Source organism: Vigna unguiculata, chromosome 11, assembly GCF_037176805.1.
Source record: "Vigna unguiculata cultivar grain cowpea cultivar isolate G323 ecotype 2 chromosome 11, ASM3717680v1, whole genome shotgun sequence".
Lineage (NCBI taxonomy): Eukaryota > Viridiplantae > Streptophyta > Magnoliopsida > Fabales > Fabaceae > Vigna > Vigna unguiculata.
Window position 1 is genome coordinate 32,387,101 of NC_140802.1, and position 12,818 is coordinate 32,399,918.

At 33.0% G+C, this 12,818-nt stretch overlaps 1 protein-coding gene across 1 annotated transcript; it reads left to right on the top strand.

The window, feature by feature from the left end:
• Positions 1-1,283: 1,283 nt before the first annotated feature.
• On the top strand, positions 1,284-7,129 carry LOC114168427 (2-aminoethanethiol dioxygenase, putative (DUF1637)). The gene is made up of 6 exons (XM_028053226.2): positions 1,284-1,460; positions 2,163-2,474; positions 3,237-3,382; positions 3,495-3,642; positions 6,269-6,472; positions 6,564-7,129. Exons 2-6 carry the CDS (start codon positions 2,372-2,374, stop codon positions 6,680-6,682), a joined length of 720 nt encoding a protein of 239 aa, XP_027909027.2. The 5' UTR covers positions 1,284-1,460; positions 2,163-2,371; the 3' UTR covers positions 6,683-7,129.
• Positions 7,130-12,818: the final 5,689 nt, after the last annotated feature.

Consider the following 12,818-nt stretch of genomic DNA (forward strand, 5'->3'; position numbering starts at 1 on the left):
AATGAAAATTTGAGATATTACATGGTTTGTTAAGCATAAGAGGTACCAAGTATATGGTACTTCACTAGCTTACCAAAAAGTTGGGAGAGAGAAAACCAAGCAACTTTAGTTAAAAAAGAAGAAGAAAGCGATATATGTTTGTTTTCACATTACTAAACCAAAGGACATATTTTAGTCTCAAAGTTCTTAGATTATACTGTTGGCTCGAATGTAAAATCAAATCTAAAAGGGAGTACAAATAAAAACTCTTTTACTCCCCTCAAATTAGATCAAAGAAATGATAGGTCTACCAATAACTCTATTAGCTCGAGAGCAAGAAAAGGAGGGAAGGACTAATTAGATTACTTAATTGATAAATCTTGAGATAATTATTGAATCAAAAACAACTTCAACTCCAATAGGTGCCTTTGATTTGAATGACTAACATTTGGAATATAGAATGAAAATGCATTCATTTTTCTAGGTATAGAAATTCCGTATGTTTTTTTCCTATCATACCACATTTAGATATGAAAAAATTATTTTGACATATTTAACACTAATTTGATACATGTATTCTCACTCTCCAATTAATAAAAATGGTGTCAAATAAGTATAAATGTGTCAATCTACCCGTGTCTTGTACATATTTACATTACCAAATCATCATTATCTTAAATGTTAATATGAATACAACATAAAGAATCAAGAATCAAGAATCAAGTTGACTTGTTGTTAAAATGAAAACTACATTAAAAACTTTAAAAGTATTAAAATTACATTAATAAAAGCAATCAAATATTAAAATAAAAACTAATTAAATTTATTCTTTCATTAAAGGATTAAAGACAAAACTCTTTAACTAATAATTATTGAATCAAGTATCTCTTAATTAAATGAGTTAGAAATAAAGTATTGATAACTTATTTTGAATATAAAATAAGTTATGTGGTAAGATAGATTTCTTCCGATAAGATTTTTTTACACACAAAACAAAAAAAATTGAATCTTTATTCCCTATTTGGAGGATAAAGTTATGTAAAACCTATGGTACCCTGCTGGTTCGTTACACCTTGTAGACAGGAAATGAGAGGCACGTTTGTCATTTTCCTTTTAACAGCTGTGAAAAACATACCAAAGAAAAAAGGTGGTCGGGGAACAGCTGGACTTCAAAAACGGCTCAAAAAATCTCACAAAAGGCAAACCTGCAATTTCTTTTCTCATTTTTTTTTTCATTTCAACAAACAAGAAAAAAAAAAACACACACACACATGATGACGTGTCCAAGATCTTCCTTGGGCCTTTTTCTTTTCGCCTCCAACCCTTTCTGTTCCTTACACACTCACAACAACGATCCCTCTCTTCATCCTTCTATGCACGTCCATTCATCTTTCTTCAACAGCCCCTTCGTCTTCTTCTCATTCCTCTACCAATCCACCATGTTCTTCACCCTTCTCTCTCTCTAATCATGCCTCTCTCAGGTACCTTCTTCTGCATCTCCCACCCTTCTCCTTCTTCTGTCAGAATCTCTCATTTGCCCCATTTCAGATTTTGATCCAAAATCCCTTTTTGATCACTTTGCTCGCCCTTTCACCTCGCTACTTCTGTTGGGTCGCCCTCTATTTCTCGTTTTGGAAATCTTCCCTGCTTTGATTAATTAACTAACAGTGTTCGTGTTGTTTATGACGCAAATAAATAAAAACATAAGTAAAATGTGTGTTATGTTCTTGGAATATCACATTGGGTTCTGGGAGGTGTGCTTTATGGAGTGGAAGTGATGGAGAGTCTCACGTGGGTTTTATCTGTGCTGGGTTTTTCTTAATTTTGATCTAAAAGTGAATTCCTTTTTGGTGAATGCATATAATAATAGTGGAGTAAAGAGTGGATGCACTAACTGATCCAATCATAAATCATCATGTATGGTGTGGTTTGTTAGTTTTACCATAAATACCTTAAAAGTAATGAGTTGACAGTGTGAGTTTTTTTACACTGATAATGTAACTTTTACAATGATTACCTCAAAATGCTACTGAGTGTTAATGCTTTTGAATGAATTGATGGGGATTCTAATGACTATATTGGTATTACTTATTGATTTGTGGTTGCACTTGCTGTGATATGTCAATATTTGAAGTAGAGGTCATTGATTTTTTGCTCGCTATTGCTTCTTCCTTGTTCAATAGATCCATTACTTTGAATTGTTGCGAAGGAAACATTACGACCATGCAGATTCATTACCGATGGTTTGATTCTGAGGCTAAAATACGGTTGTTATCTAATTGTATATCCAGTCCCTATTGCAATCAGTAAGCCACTTACAAGGTGTTATCAGCTTGCTGACCCTGGGGATTTTGGTCTGAGTGAATAGATAACTTGGTCTCAAGTTTGCAAGATGCCATATTATATTCAGAGACTTTATAGGCTATGCAATGCATCCTTTTCACCTGATGGACCTGTGTCGGAAGAGGTCATTGAGAAAGTTCGTGAGAAGTTAGGTATATTTCCTTTTGTACTTGTTTATCTTGCTTTTATATTCATTTTTATGGTCAACTTTTAGAATGCTTCATGCTATACAAAAAGAGGTAGTTCTGGATTATTGATTGTTCTATACTTTGTCAATAACTTCAAGCTTTCTTTGTTTCCCTCCCTTTTTCCTCTGGATCACTTTTCTCTATGTTTTCGTTAAAATCAGTTTGAGGCATGTCTTTTTGAAGGAGTTATAAGCTCAAGGTTAAATTTTGAGGGGGACCGCACTCTTAGCCTGCTTGCAATCCTTTTTTATTCCTTCTCCTTTTAAGGGTAGAATTTGGGTCACACTTTTATGTTTAGAGTTAGGATGAATTAAACCTGAAGCTTTGTGGTAATTCTAATTTTTATTTGTCACTACAAATTTACTTGCAGATTATCTGTTAATGGATAACGGAACAGAGTATCCTTTTGAAAAATATATTCTTCTGCTGATGAACTGTTACCATCAATTTTTGTTGTGTGAAATTTGTTTCACTTGTTAATTTAGATAATAGATTTGAGGAAAAGAAGGATTTATCATAAGTTGTATGTTCAAAGTGTGTATTTTCAATTATTTTCCTTCATCTTGAGAGTTGCTTACATGGGTGCATACAAAATTAACACATTACTACTAATACCTTTATGGTTTTCTATCTTAGTTCTTAGATTAGATGAATTTGATCCTGCAGCGCAATAATTTTTAGGTCTAACAGATATTTTATTGATAACCTTACATAATGTTTCTACAGAGAGAATCAAGCCGTCAGATGTAGGTCTTGAACAAGAAGCACAACTGGTTCGGAATTGGCCTGGTCCAGCACTTGAACGTAATGGGAGTCATCAATCCTTGCCACCTATAAAATATTTGCATTTGCATGAATGTGACTCCTTCTCTGTAAGTAAAGTCTCATAACTTCAGATCATGTTTATTCTGTTAAAATTTTTTATGAATTTGGGTCTTATATTTGCAATACTAACTAAAGTTTTATTTGCTTTCTCTTTTGCAGATAGGAATTTTTTGCATGCCCCCCTCATCTATCATTCCTCTCCATAATCATCCTGGAATGACAGTGTTGAGCAAGGTGTTATATGGCTCAATGCATGTTAAATCCTATGATTGGATTGATGCATCTGGCTCTAGTGATCAATCTGAAGGTCTAGTTTCTATAACTTCATGTATATTTTTGTTGTTCTGTTTATTTTTTAGTATTTTGTATTTACATGAAAGTGTGATTCATTGCCCTTCCTCCTTGCATTTAACTCTAACTCCAGCCTTGTTGAGGGAGAAGAGATGGTAGCATTGTACTAGGCATCACCAAAATAATCCAATTAGACAGCTAAGATAAAAACAGGAGTTAATAATTAGTTCAGAAATCAATACATGGCATATGGCCTTTCTTGATTTTATTTGGTATCATTTGGAGCTTAATGAAGAATATGTTGTGAATGATAGAAAATATATTATTCTCTCCACTAATTAAGCCAATTACAAATTATTCCCCTATGATTATGCTAATCAAATCTCTCTCTGTAATTAGGATTAGCAAATAGTCTGTAATTATGCATAGCATAATTACGTACTCTTTTTTTTTGTAAGAAGGAGAGATGATTTGAATGTATGTCTTATTATGCACTGGAGATGGTTATATATTAAAGTTACTTAAATTCCATCATAATTCCTTAATTTCCTAAACTTGTCTGGTTAATCCCCTAAAAGTTTTATCAAGACCAAGTTAAAATTATCTTATATTATTATCTAATTAAAACTGAAATTGTTCATTCCATATAAAATTCTACAAGAATATTGTGAATATTTTGAAGTTTGTACTTTAAAGTGAATATATGTATTCCCCATACATTTGTAACTTTACTTGGACCTCTAATTTTATTTAATGCAATTTAGATGGAACAAATCTATCCATTAAAATTTGGTCCTTCACAAAATTGAGTTGTTGGATATGAGGATTTAAAGTTTCCTTTTGAAGGAAATCACTAGCCTGTATTCTTATTCTTAAGGACGTACATGGGAGTAATCTATTCCTTAGGTCTTCACCAAGTAACCTTCCTTGGAAGAAGAATAAAGTTCTGAGTTTCTTTTTAGAAACTTGAAAAGTTTAAGCAATTTTCATATCTTCCGTTGTGTGAAGCAGGAGGTGCTTTCCGTTATACACCGTCTTTCCCTTGCATATGTAGAGAGTCTTTCCTGATTTCAGCCCATGACCTTTTGGTCACCGAGGCACAACTTTACCCACCCGATGAATCCCCAAAAACATTTTGTTAGGATTGAGTGCTTACCACTAGGTCAAAAGTTATAATCATTAGTCAGGACGCAACTCTTTTTACTTGAGAGCATAACAGTCTGTTACATTTGATTATGACTCAACCCATTTGACCTTTGCAACGGGACAATTGATGTCACATGCAACCATCGCCCCTCAGCAATTGTCTCCCAAGGAATCCAACACTTAGATTGTGACTCGGCCCACCTAGCCTCCGTCATGGGACAATTGTTCAACCCACAACACATTTACTATTAAAATTACATAAGGGTTATCTAAAGCCAATGCAATCATCGCTCCTCAGCAATTGTCTCCAAAGGAATCCCATACTTGGATTGTGACTCGGCCTACCTAGCCTCCGTCACGGGACAATTATGTAACCCGCAACACATTTACTATTAAAATTACATAAGGGTTATCTAAAGCCAATGTTATTATCATTATTATAACTAAACCATTTCTGCTATAGTCATGCTTTTGGTTTACGTGTAAATGTAATGATGATTCTCTGGACATATAATGACTTTATGAATCAGTTCTACAAATTTGTTGAAAGTAACATATGAAATGTTTCTTTTGCTCTACCACTGAAACTGTCTCGAAAAGTAAAAAAAAAAAGAGATAGAAGTTCATGCCTACATCTACTTCAGGATTAAATAGCAGACTACAGGGGTGGCTGTAGTGGCTATAGTAGTTCATTGTGACACTGCAGATATCAGGAATACTTGAATTACAGAGAATTCTCTACCATACCCAGTTATATGAGAGATCTTAATTCCCCACCCAATTTCTATTCCAAAACTAAAGATTGATTTTTTTCTGTTCTCCCTATTATATATACCAAGTCATCTCTTGTCTACCTAATTGATTGAGGTAACAGTTTTGTAATGAAGCTTAGTATAATCTTTGCTGTGAAGTTCTTCGTGCAAAGACTGGAAAAGCTTCAGTTCTACTCGATAACACCTACAATTTTTCTATCCGTTGTTACCACCATACTACTATCTCACTACTTTACAGGGTAGCCAGCAGTGATATTACCTACACAATTTCTTAGTGCAGAATTGCCATATCCCTATTATTGAATTCATATTATGATATCACCATTATGGCACTATCACTATTATGCCAACCAACGTGATGGGCAAGGACTGTGCTTCTGCAGTTCCACTGTTTCCCCGCTTGTTCTTTTGTCACATTATCAACTTGACCTCATTTTTGAATAATATTTTTAACGTATAGTTTATATTCTATAGAAACAATGATAATGGTGCCTTTTCTACTTCAAACACACTGAATATGCAAAGTGGTAATTGCAATGTTAACTTCACAGACAAGGCAGAGTTATATCATGAAGGCATATGAAACTGATCACAGTAAAATCAAACTAACTATTGATACAGTCATATATTATAACATTACAAGAAATCCATGATCTGCATTGCAGAGTACTATCCTTTTTTTTATTCTCCTGACACCAAAAGTTGTTAATCTGTGATTCACAGTTCGACCTGCAAAGCTTGTGAAAGATACTGATATGACAGCACCAACCCCCACAACAGTTCTTTACCCCACCAGTGGTGGAAACATCCATTGTTTTAGAGCTATAACTCCTTGTGCCATCTTTGACATATTGTCTCCCCCTTACTCTTCAGAGCATGCAAGACACTGCACCTACTTCCGGCGATCCCAACGGAGAGATCTCCCAGGTAATAATCCCCTTTATCTTCATCACCAACCTCTGCAAATTATGTTGTGTTAATCATATTGCATCATTGCCAACCTTCATTTCCACTGCAGTTAATATTGAGTTGGATGGAGTGACGGTTTCTGAAGTGACTTGGTTAGAAGAGTTTCAACCTCCTGATGACTTTGTGATCCGGAGAGGACTGTACAGGGGTCCAGTTATTAGAACTTGAAAAATTTTCTTCTTTGATGTGCCTTACACCAAAAGAAAATTGGCTTATCTTTAGAATACAACAAAGGGAACAGTGGAATGTGCAATATTTATATTCTTTGTCTATGTCTGTTGGGCACTGCAGTGTGTACATAATGATGCACTAGTGTAATCTATTTACAGACCTCAAAAGTAATCCAGTAGAATAGTTACGTGATGTTGAAATAGGTATTGTTAGTGGCCATGTCAAAATCTGTTTTCATGGAGAAGAGGGTTTTGTGATTTGGTCACTGATTATAGTAACATTGTGTTATGTGCAGGCTTCAAATAGTTGTAGCTTGTGGTATTTTAGGCCTTATGCTCAGTCCAAAAGAATAGCAAGTTCATAACAACTAAGCTACTAAGCCTACTTTGTAAGAGTTTGTTTGAATTTATTTTATAATTTTAATAATATTAATTACTTTTATAAGTGTTTGTGAGGATTTATAAAATAATTTATTTATTGTTAATTGGTTCTGTAAATTTTTATAAATTTATGTTAAAAATCACATCAACGATAATTTTCTTTTATTAGATGAAAATGTAAATTTGTTTTATATGGTTTTAACACAACCATTAAACTTTAAAGTTTATTGAAAATAAAAAAAGAGAATTGTCGTAAAATTTCAGAAAGTTTATGAAATTTTCGATCATATTTTTCTTGAAGTTCACTTTCTGAAAATAACACCTATATAATGAAACGGACAATTAAAATTGGTTGCTGATTATCTTTTATGGAAAAATAAATAAAAAAGTATACATTCATCATGTAAGTAAAAAGCCGAAAGGAATATATTCTTGGTTCGCTTATATAAAGGAAATGGGATGATATAAAACTGGGCTTGGGAAATTAAATTGGGGGCTTTTCCGTGCACCTCCAATAATTTGTCCTTTACCCCAAAAATATATATAATTTCATCTTTGTCCATAGTAAAAAGTGAAAAGTTAACTGTCTTTCTATGCATTCACCAGACCCCTCTATCCCCAATACACTCCTTGCACACTCCATTACCAACATTGCCAACACTCCATTGCCAAGTAATCCAATAGGTACTTTATGTGCACAATTTAATCCACATATCCATGTTTAATATCAATTGTGAAACTGGATTTCCGCAAAACAAATTTTTTGTCATTGAAATTGACCATTACGAATGTCAACATCCGCTTCAGGCGATTGAACTGTGGATATCGACATCCGTTTCATTTTTTTTTTGTTTTTCAACGTTGTGGATGTCGACATCCGCTTCATAAAAATCTGAAACGGATGTCGAGATCCGTTTCATGCACACATAACGTACTCTCTCATCCATTCAAACCTCACACACTTTAACTCACGTAACACAACCACACTCTCATGCATTCCTTTCTTTTCTTTCTTTTCTCATTACAAGTCACACATTCTTCTCTTCACTCACCACTCACACTAACCTCTCACTCCCTCATTCTTACGTGCATACACAACACCACACACCACACCAACAAACACACCTTCATCTCTTCACTCATTCACTCATGCACCCGCAGCCCACACTCACGCATCACACACACCTGGACTCACTTTTTCACGTTGCACACGCTCATCACACAACACTCATTCTCACTCACCACACACAACGACGCACACTTGCACCATGATTTTTCTTCTCATAGCAGCCCCCATTGCACACACCTCACTTTCTTCACTCACATTAACACATTGCAACACACTACACTCACTTGGACTCACCTCACATAACATGTAGCACGCACTCAACTCACACTCCTGCACCGCGCATGCATCTCAACACAGAACACCACACTTGCACCACCCGTCACGCTCATATTTTCACACTTGCACACACCACGCACATGCTAATATTTCACCACGCACCCGCTCATAACTCAGCACGCGTCACACCTACGCCCGCATCTCACATTCACACACCATGCACCACTAACTCATCTCAGATTCTTTAACATTCACGCAACACATAAAAAGCAAAAAAATTAAGTCGACATCCGTTTCACAATTTTTTGAAACTGAGATTGATATCTGCAACACAAAAAAAAAACAAAAAAAAAAATAGCGAAACAAACGTTGACCTCCGTTTCACAATTTTTTGGTTCAACAACAATACATCTGTTCAATACATCCTTCTAGTTTTCCTCAGTTCCATGCTGCAATTCAAACCCAAAGGAAAGCCCTTCACGGAGATCCTTGGAGATTTCCTTGGGCAAGGGATTTTCAACATGGACAGAGAGTTATGGCTTACACAATGCAGATTTGTGAGCCATGAATTCTCTAGCAAGTCCCTGAGGGAGTTTGGCATGCACACGCTGGAGAGGGAAGTGTGTGAGAGGCTTTTGCTGGTGCTTGAGGCGTTGTCCGATGAGAACAAGGTGGTTGACTTGCAGGAGTTGCTAGGGAGGTTCTCGTTCAATGTGATCTGCAAGTTCACATTGGGGAATAATAGGTGCTGCTTGGACCCTTCTGTTGGGGAGTTCACACGGATGTCTGCTTAGAAAAGCTGTTGGGGAGGTTAAGAGGCATGTGATGAGAGTGATTCAAGAGAGGAAGGAGAAGAGAGAGGAGAGTGAGGAAAATGGTGGTGTTGAAGATCTCTTGTCAAACTCTTAAAATCCAACAACACTAACACAACATGTCATGTGTGTTTCTTCTAAGCAACTTATTGATTCATATTTCTTCTCCAATCCGTCCAAAATTAGTTCATTCATTACGTTCAATCCATTCAAAAGTTGCTCTTTCATCCCTTTCTTCCCTTGTTTTAGTTTAGTTCGAAGTCATTTCTATTTTCAATAGGCTTATACTTAAAAGTTAGAAATTATTAACTTATAAATATTACTTATTTTTAGAAATGGGTTTATAAAATTATTATTTATACTAATTTATTAAATAAAAATAAATTTTTCAAAATTCTACATCCTAGTATTTTACAGAAGAGAAAAACTACAAAAGAGTTAATTTCTTTTGCGGGTTTCGGGATGGTCTGCAAACTCGAGGGCCAAACATTATGTGACAATGGGATAGAGAAATTAGACCACATTTCATATGGGGGACGGGTTAGCCTGGCTCACTTTTTGCAAGCCAAATTAACAACTATACTTCCATTGATTTAACAAATATTAACAAAATTATCACGTACCATTGAAAGTTCATGATTCTTTCTAAATGAATTCCTTGAATTTAGAAATCTAAGGACTTCAATCATATGTTTGATTCCTCAAATCATTATAATAAAGCCCTACTTTAAGTGCAAAACTTCATTTAATTAAACCATTAAAATCTATTCCAAGCATTCAAATAATTTAGATGATTTAATTCTACCTCATATTTCATCCAATCATGCAAGAACAAAACAAAATCTTTAATACTATATATATATATATATATATATATATATATATATATATATTTTGAATCAGAAGTTGTATAAAGAATTAGAAAAAAAAGGTTAAATCCACTCTCAATACAAAAGAGGTTAGCCACTCATGATAATGATAAGCTCTCTATTTATAATAACATGACATTGGGAGCAAAGCATTGGGGTTTGAATATTCTTTCTAGTTGATTTCAAGCCTTTATCCTCTTTTTTGATGAGTGCATATTTATGTCCTCATTTAATGTTTAATTTTAAATTTTATATTGAATTTTTGTGCTTAAAAGATTGTTTTAATTAGGATTTGTTATAATTAGGTTTTTTGAGCTTGTGAAATAAAAATGAATTTAAATTCACTTTTAAGTTTCATAAAATGTTTTTGGATATTATAACATTTGTTGATGCAGTTGAAGTTAAATTTTGGTTTATTCAAAGTGAAAATAAATCATTTTGAGCTAAAAAAAAGGACAAAATCAGTCTCAATAAAAGCTGCCAAGTGTTCACAAATCTGGCCAACCAACACATGTCATCTAGCACTTTCATACAATCTTAAATTTGTCCAATTAGTAACTGCCATGTGACCTTGATCATAACACACATATCTACTCCAACCAAGAAGAGACATGCAACATATATCCACCACTAAAAAATCTTTCCAATAATGCATTACCATGTCATCATCTACCGTAGGACCTATATTGAAACAACAATGTGAATGTAAAGCCAACAACACTCGCTGAAAAACATCAACAACAACGTGATGCTATAATTAGTTACGTTATTTCTTCATTCCATGGAGTGTTAAGCTGCTAGGAGGTTAGAATGCTATAATTGGTTTGTTCATTTTATTATTGTTGTGGTTTATATTTTTCTATGTCTTTTGTTTCTTAATCAAGTAAAAATAATGATTTTTACATTGTAGCAAGTTAACACGGTATTAAATCTACATAACATATGAATCATGAGTCCAAGGATTTTTAATTTTAATTGAGAATGTACTTTGATTAAATTCATAAACTTTCATGTAAATTAATAGGTTTTGGCCAATAATTGAGAATGTATTTTGCTTAAAGGTGAAAACTTTAACAAGAATTAATCAAGAATGTACTTTGATTAATTAACTTTTTACTTGATATTTTAGGTAAAAGAATAAACATGATTTTTCATACTAATATTTAATTGAGAATATACTTTAGTTAAATTTACTATGATTAATCTACAAAATTTTTGCTTTTAATTAAGAATGTACTTTGGTTAATAGTAAGAACGACAACAAATTAATTAAGAATTTACATTGACTAATTTGAAAATCTAAGATAATAATTCATTCAACCATAATCCTTAGATAACTAATGATGAATCCTATCTAAAAAATTAGTGAAATCAACCTATTCTCTCTATTATTGTTATCTCTTTTTTATCTTTTTAAAATTTTATTTCTCTTATTATTTTATTATTTAACCTTTTATTTCTTTTGTTTATCTTAATCCTCTTATATTTTTGTTATTTTATTTGACTAACCATTTTAATGTGTAGATTTTATAAGAACTAATTTATTAGGAATTAATTCTATGTTAATTGGGAGTCGACTTTGGGTTATATTTATCCATACTAATCTTTTGGTTACTTTCTTAACAACACTGAAGTTGTTATAAATAAATAATATTAATTTGATTGCTTCACGATAATGTTTTCAAATTTGGCACAATTTTATAAGAACACAATTAGAACTTTTATCATATTGGTTCTTATTTTATTTTTCCATTTTAATTTTGTTTTATCATATTTGATTTTATTATTAACATTTTTTCTATCTCTACAACTGTTTTTTTTTTTACTATTTGTTATTTTCTCTTGTTATCTTATTTGTATTTATTTTTATCACTAACATTTTCCTTTTCTCTATTTTTATTTTCTAACATTTATTTTATTTTATTTGGTTATTTTAATTCGGTAAACGTATTTTTTTCTCTTCACAAGTTTGTTTGAGGAATTTTGTTGTGAAGTTTGTGAAATTAGTTGTGGAACACTTTGGCTAAGGAAAAAAATGTACTTAAGTTGTTCATTGAGACACACCTCTCTTTCCTAAAAGTCTACTCAACAAACTTTCAACTTATTTCTTTTTAGAAAAAATCTTGCAAAAATGTAAGATAATTTTTTATATGAAAATAATCAACAGTCTAATTGTCAATTGAACTATGAATATTATCCACAACAACCATATGTTCCACATGTTTTTCAGTAACATGCACCACCACAACAAGTTGAAGCAACCAATGACCATCCTATAGGGAAGTTACGATACTAATGGATGAAGTTAGAGAGAAATTAGAGGCCATAAATGAAAGGTTGCGAGCTGATCAACGACGCAAAAATATTGAGCAAGAATGGTATGAAAATGATTAAGTATTATACAACATGATAGAGAATCAAGTAATAAAAATTTTGTAGAATTACTTTTAAGTGTTAATACCATCCTCCAATTTCATTTGAGATTTTCTACAACTGCACAATTTAAAATACTTTGTCATGATATAGAAGATACACTTCAAAAGTTGTCTATTAGAGCAAAGCAAATGTATGATGATTTATGTCTGTTAATGAATGGCAAAGCTAGGGAGGCCACTTTAGAAAAGATTATGAAAATGATGACTAAGCAGTACTCTGAAATAAAGCAAGTGATGAATACAACTCAAGAAACTCAACAACATATAAAGGAATTGAATTAGTATTTGTAGA

What these genes read in the sequence shown, in the direction of transcription:
- LOC114168427 (XM_028053226.2), top strand. Translation starts at nt 2,372, where the DNA reads ATGCCATATTATATTCAGAGACTTTATAGGCTATGCAATGCATCCTTT. An exon ending in GAAAGTTCGTGAGAAGTTAG is followed by an intron (nt 2,475 to 3,236) that starts GTATATTTCCTT and finishes ATGTTTCTACAG; the next exon opens with AGAGAATCAAGCCGTCAGAT. An exon ending in CTCTAGTGATCAATCTGAAG is followed by an intron (nt 3,643 to 6,268) that starts GTCTAGTTTCTA and finishes TGTGATTCACAG; the next exon opens with TTCGACCTGCAAAGCTTGTG.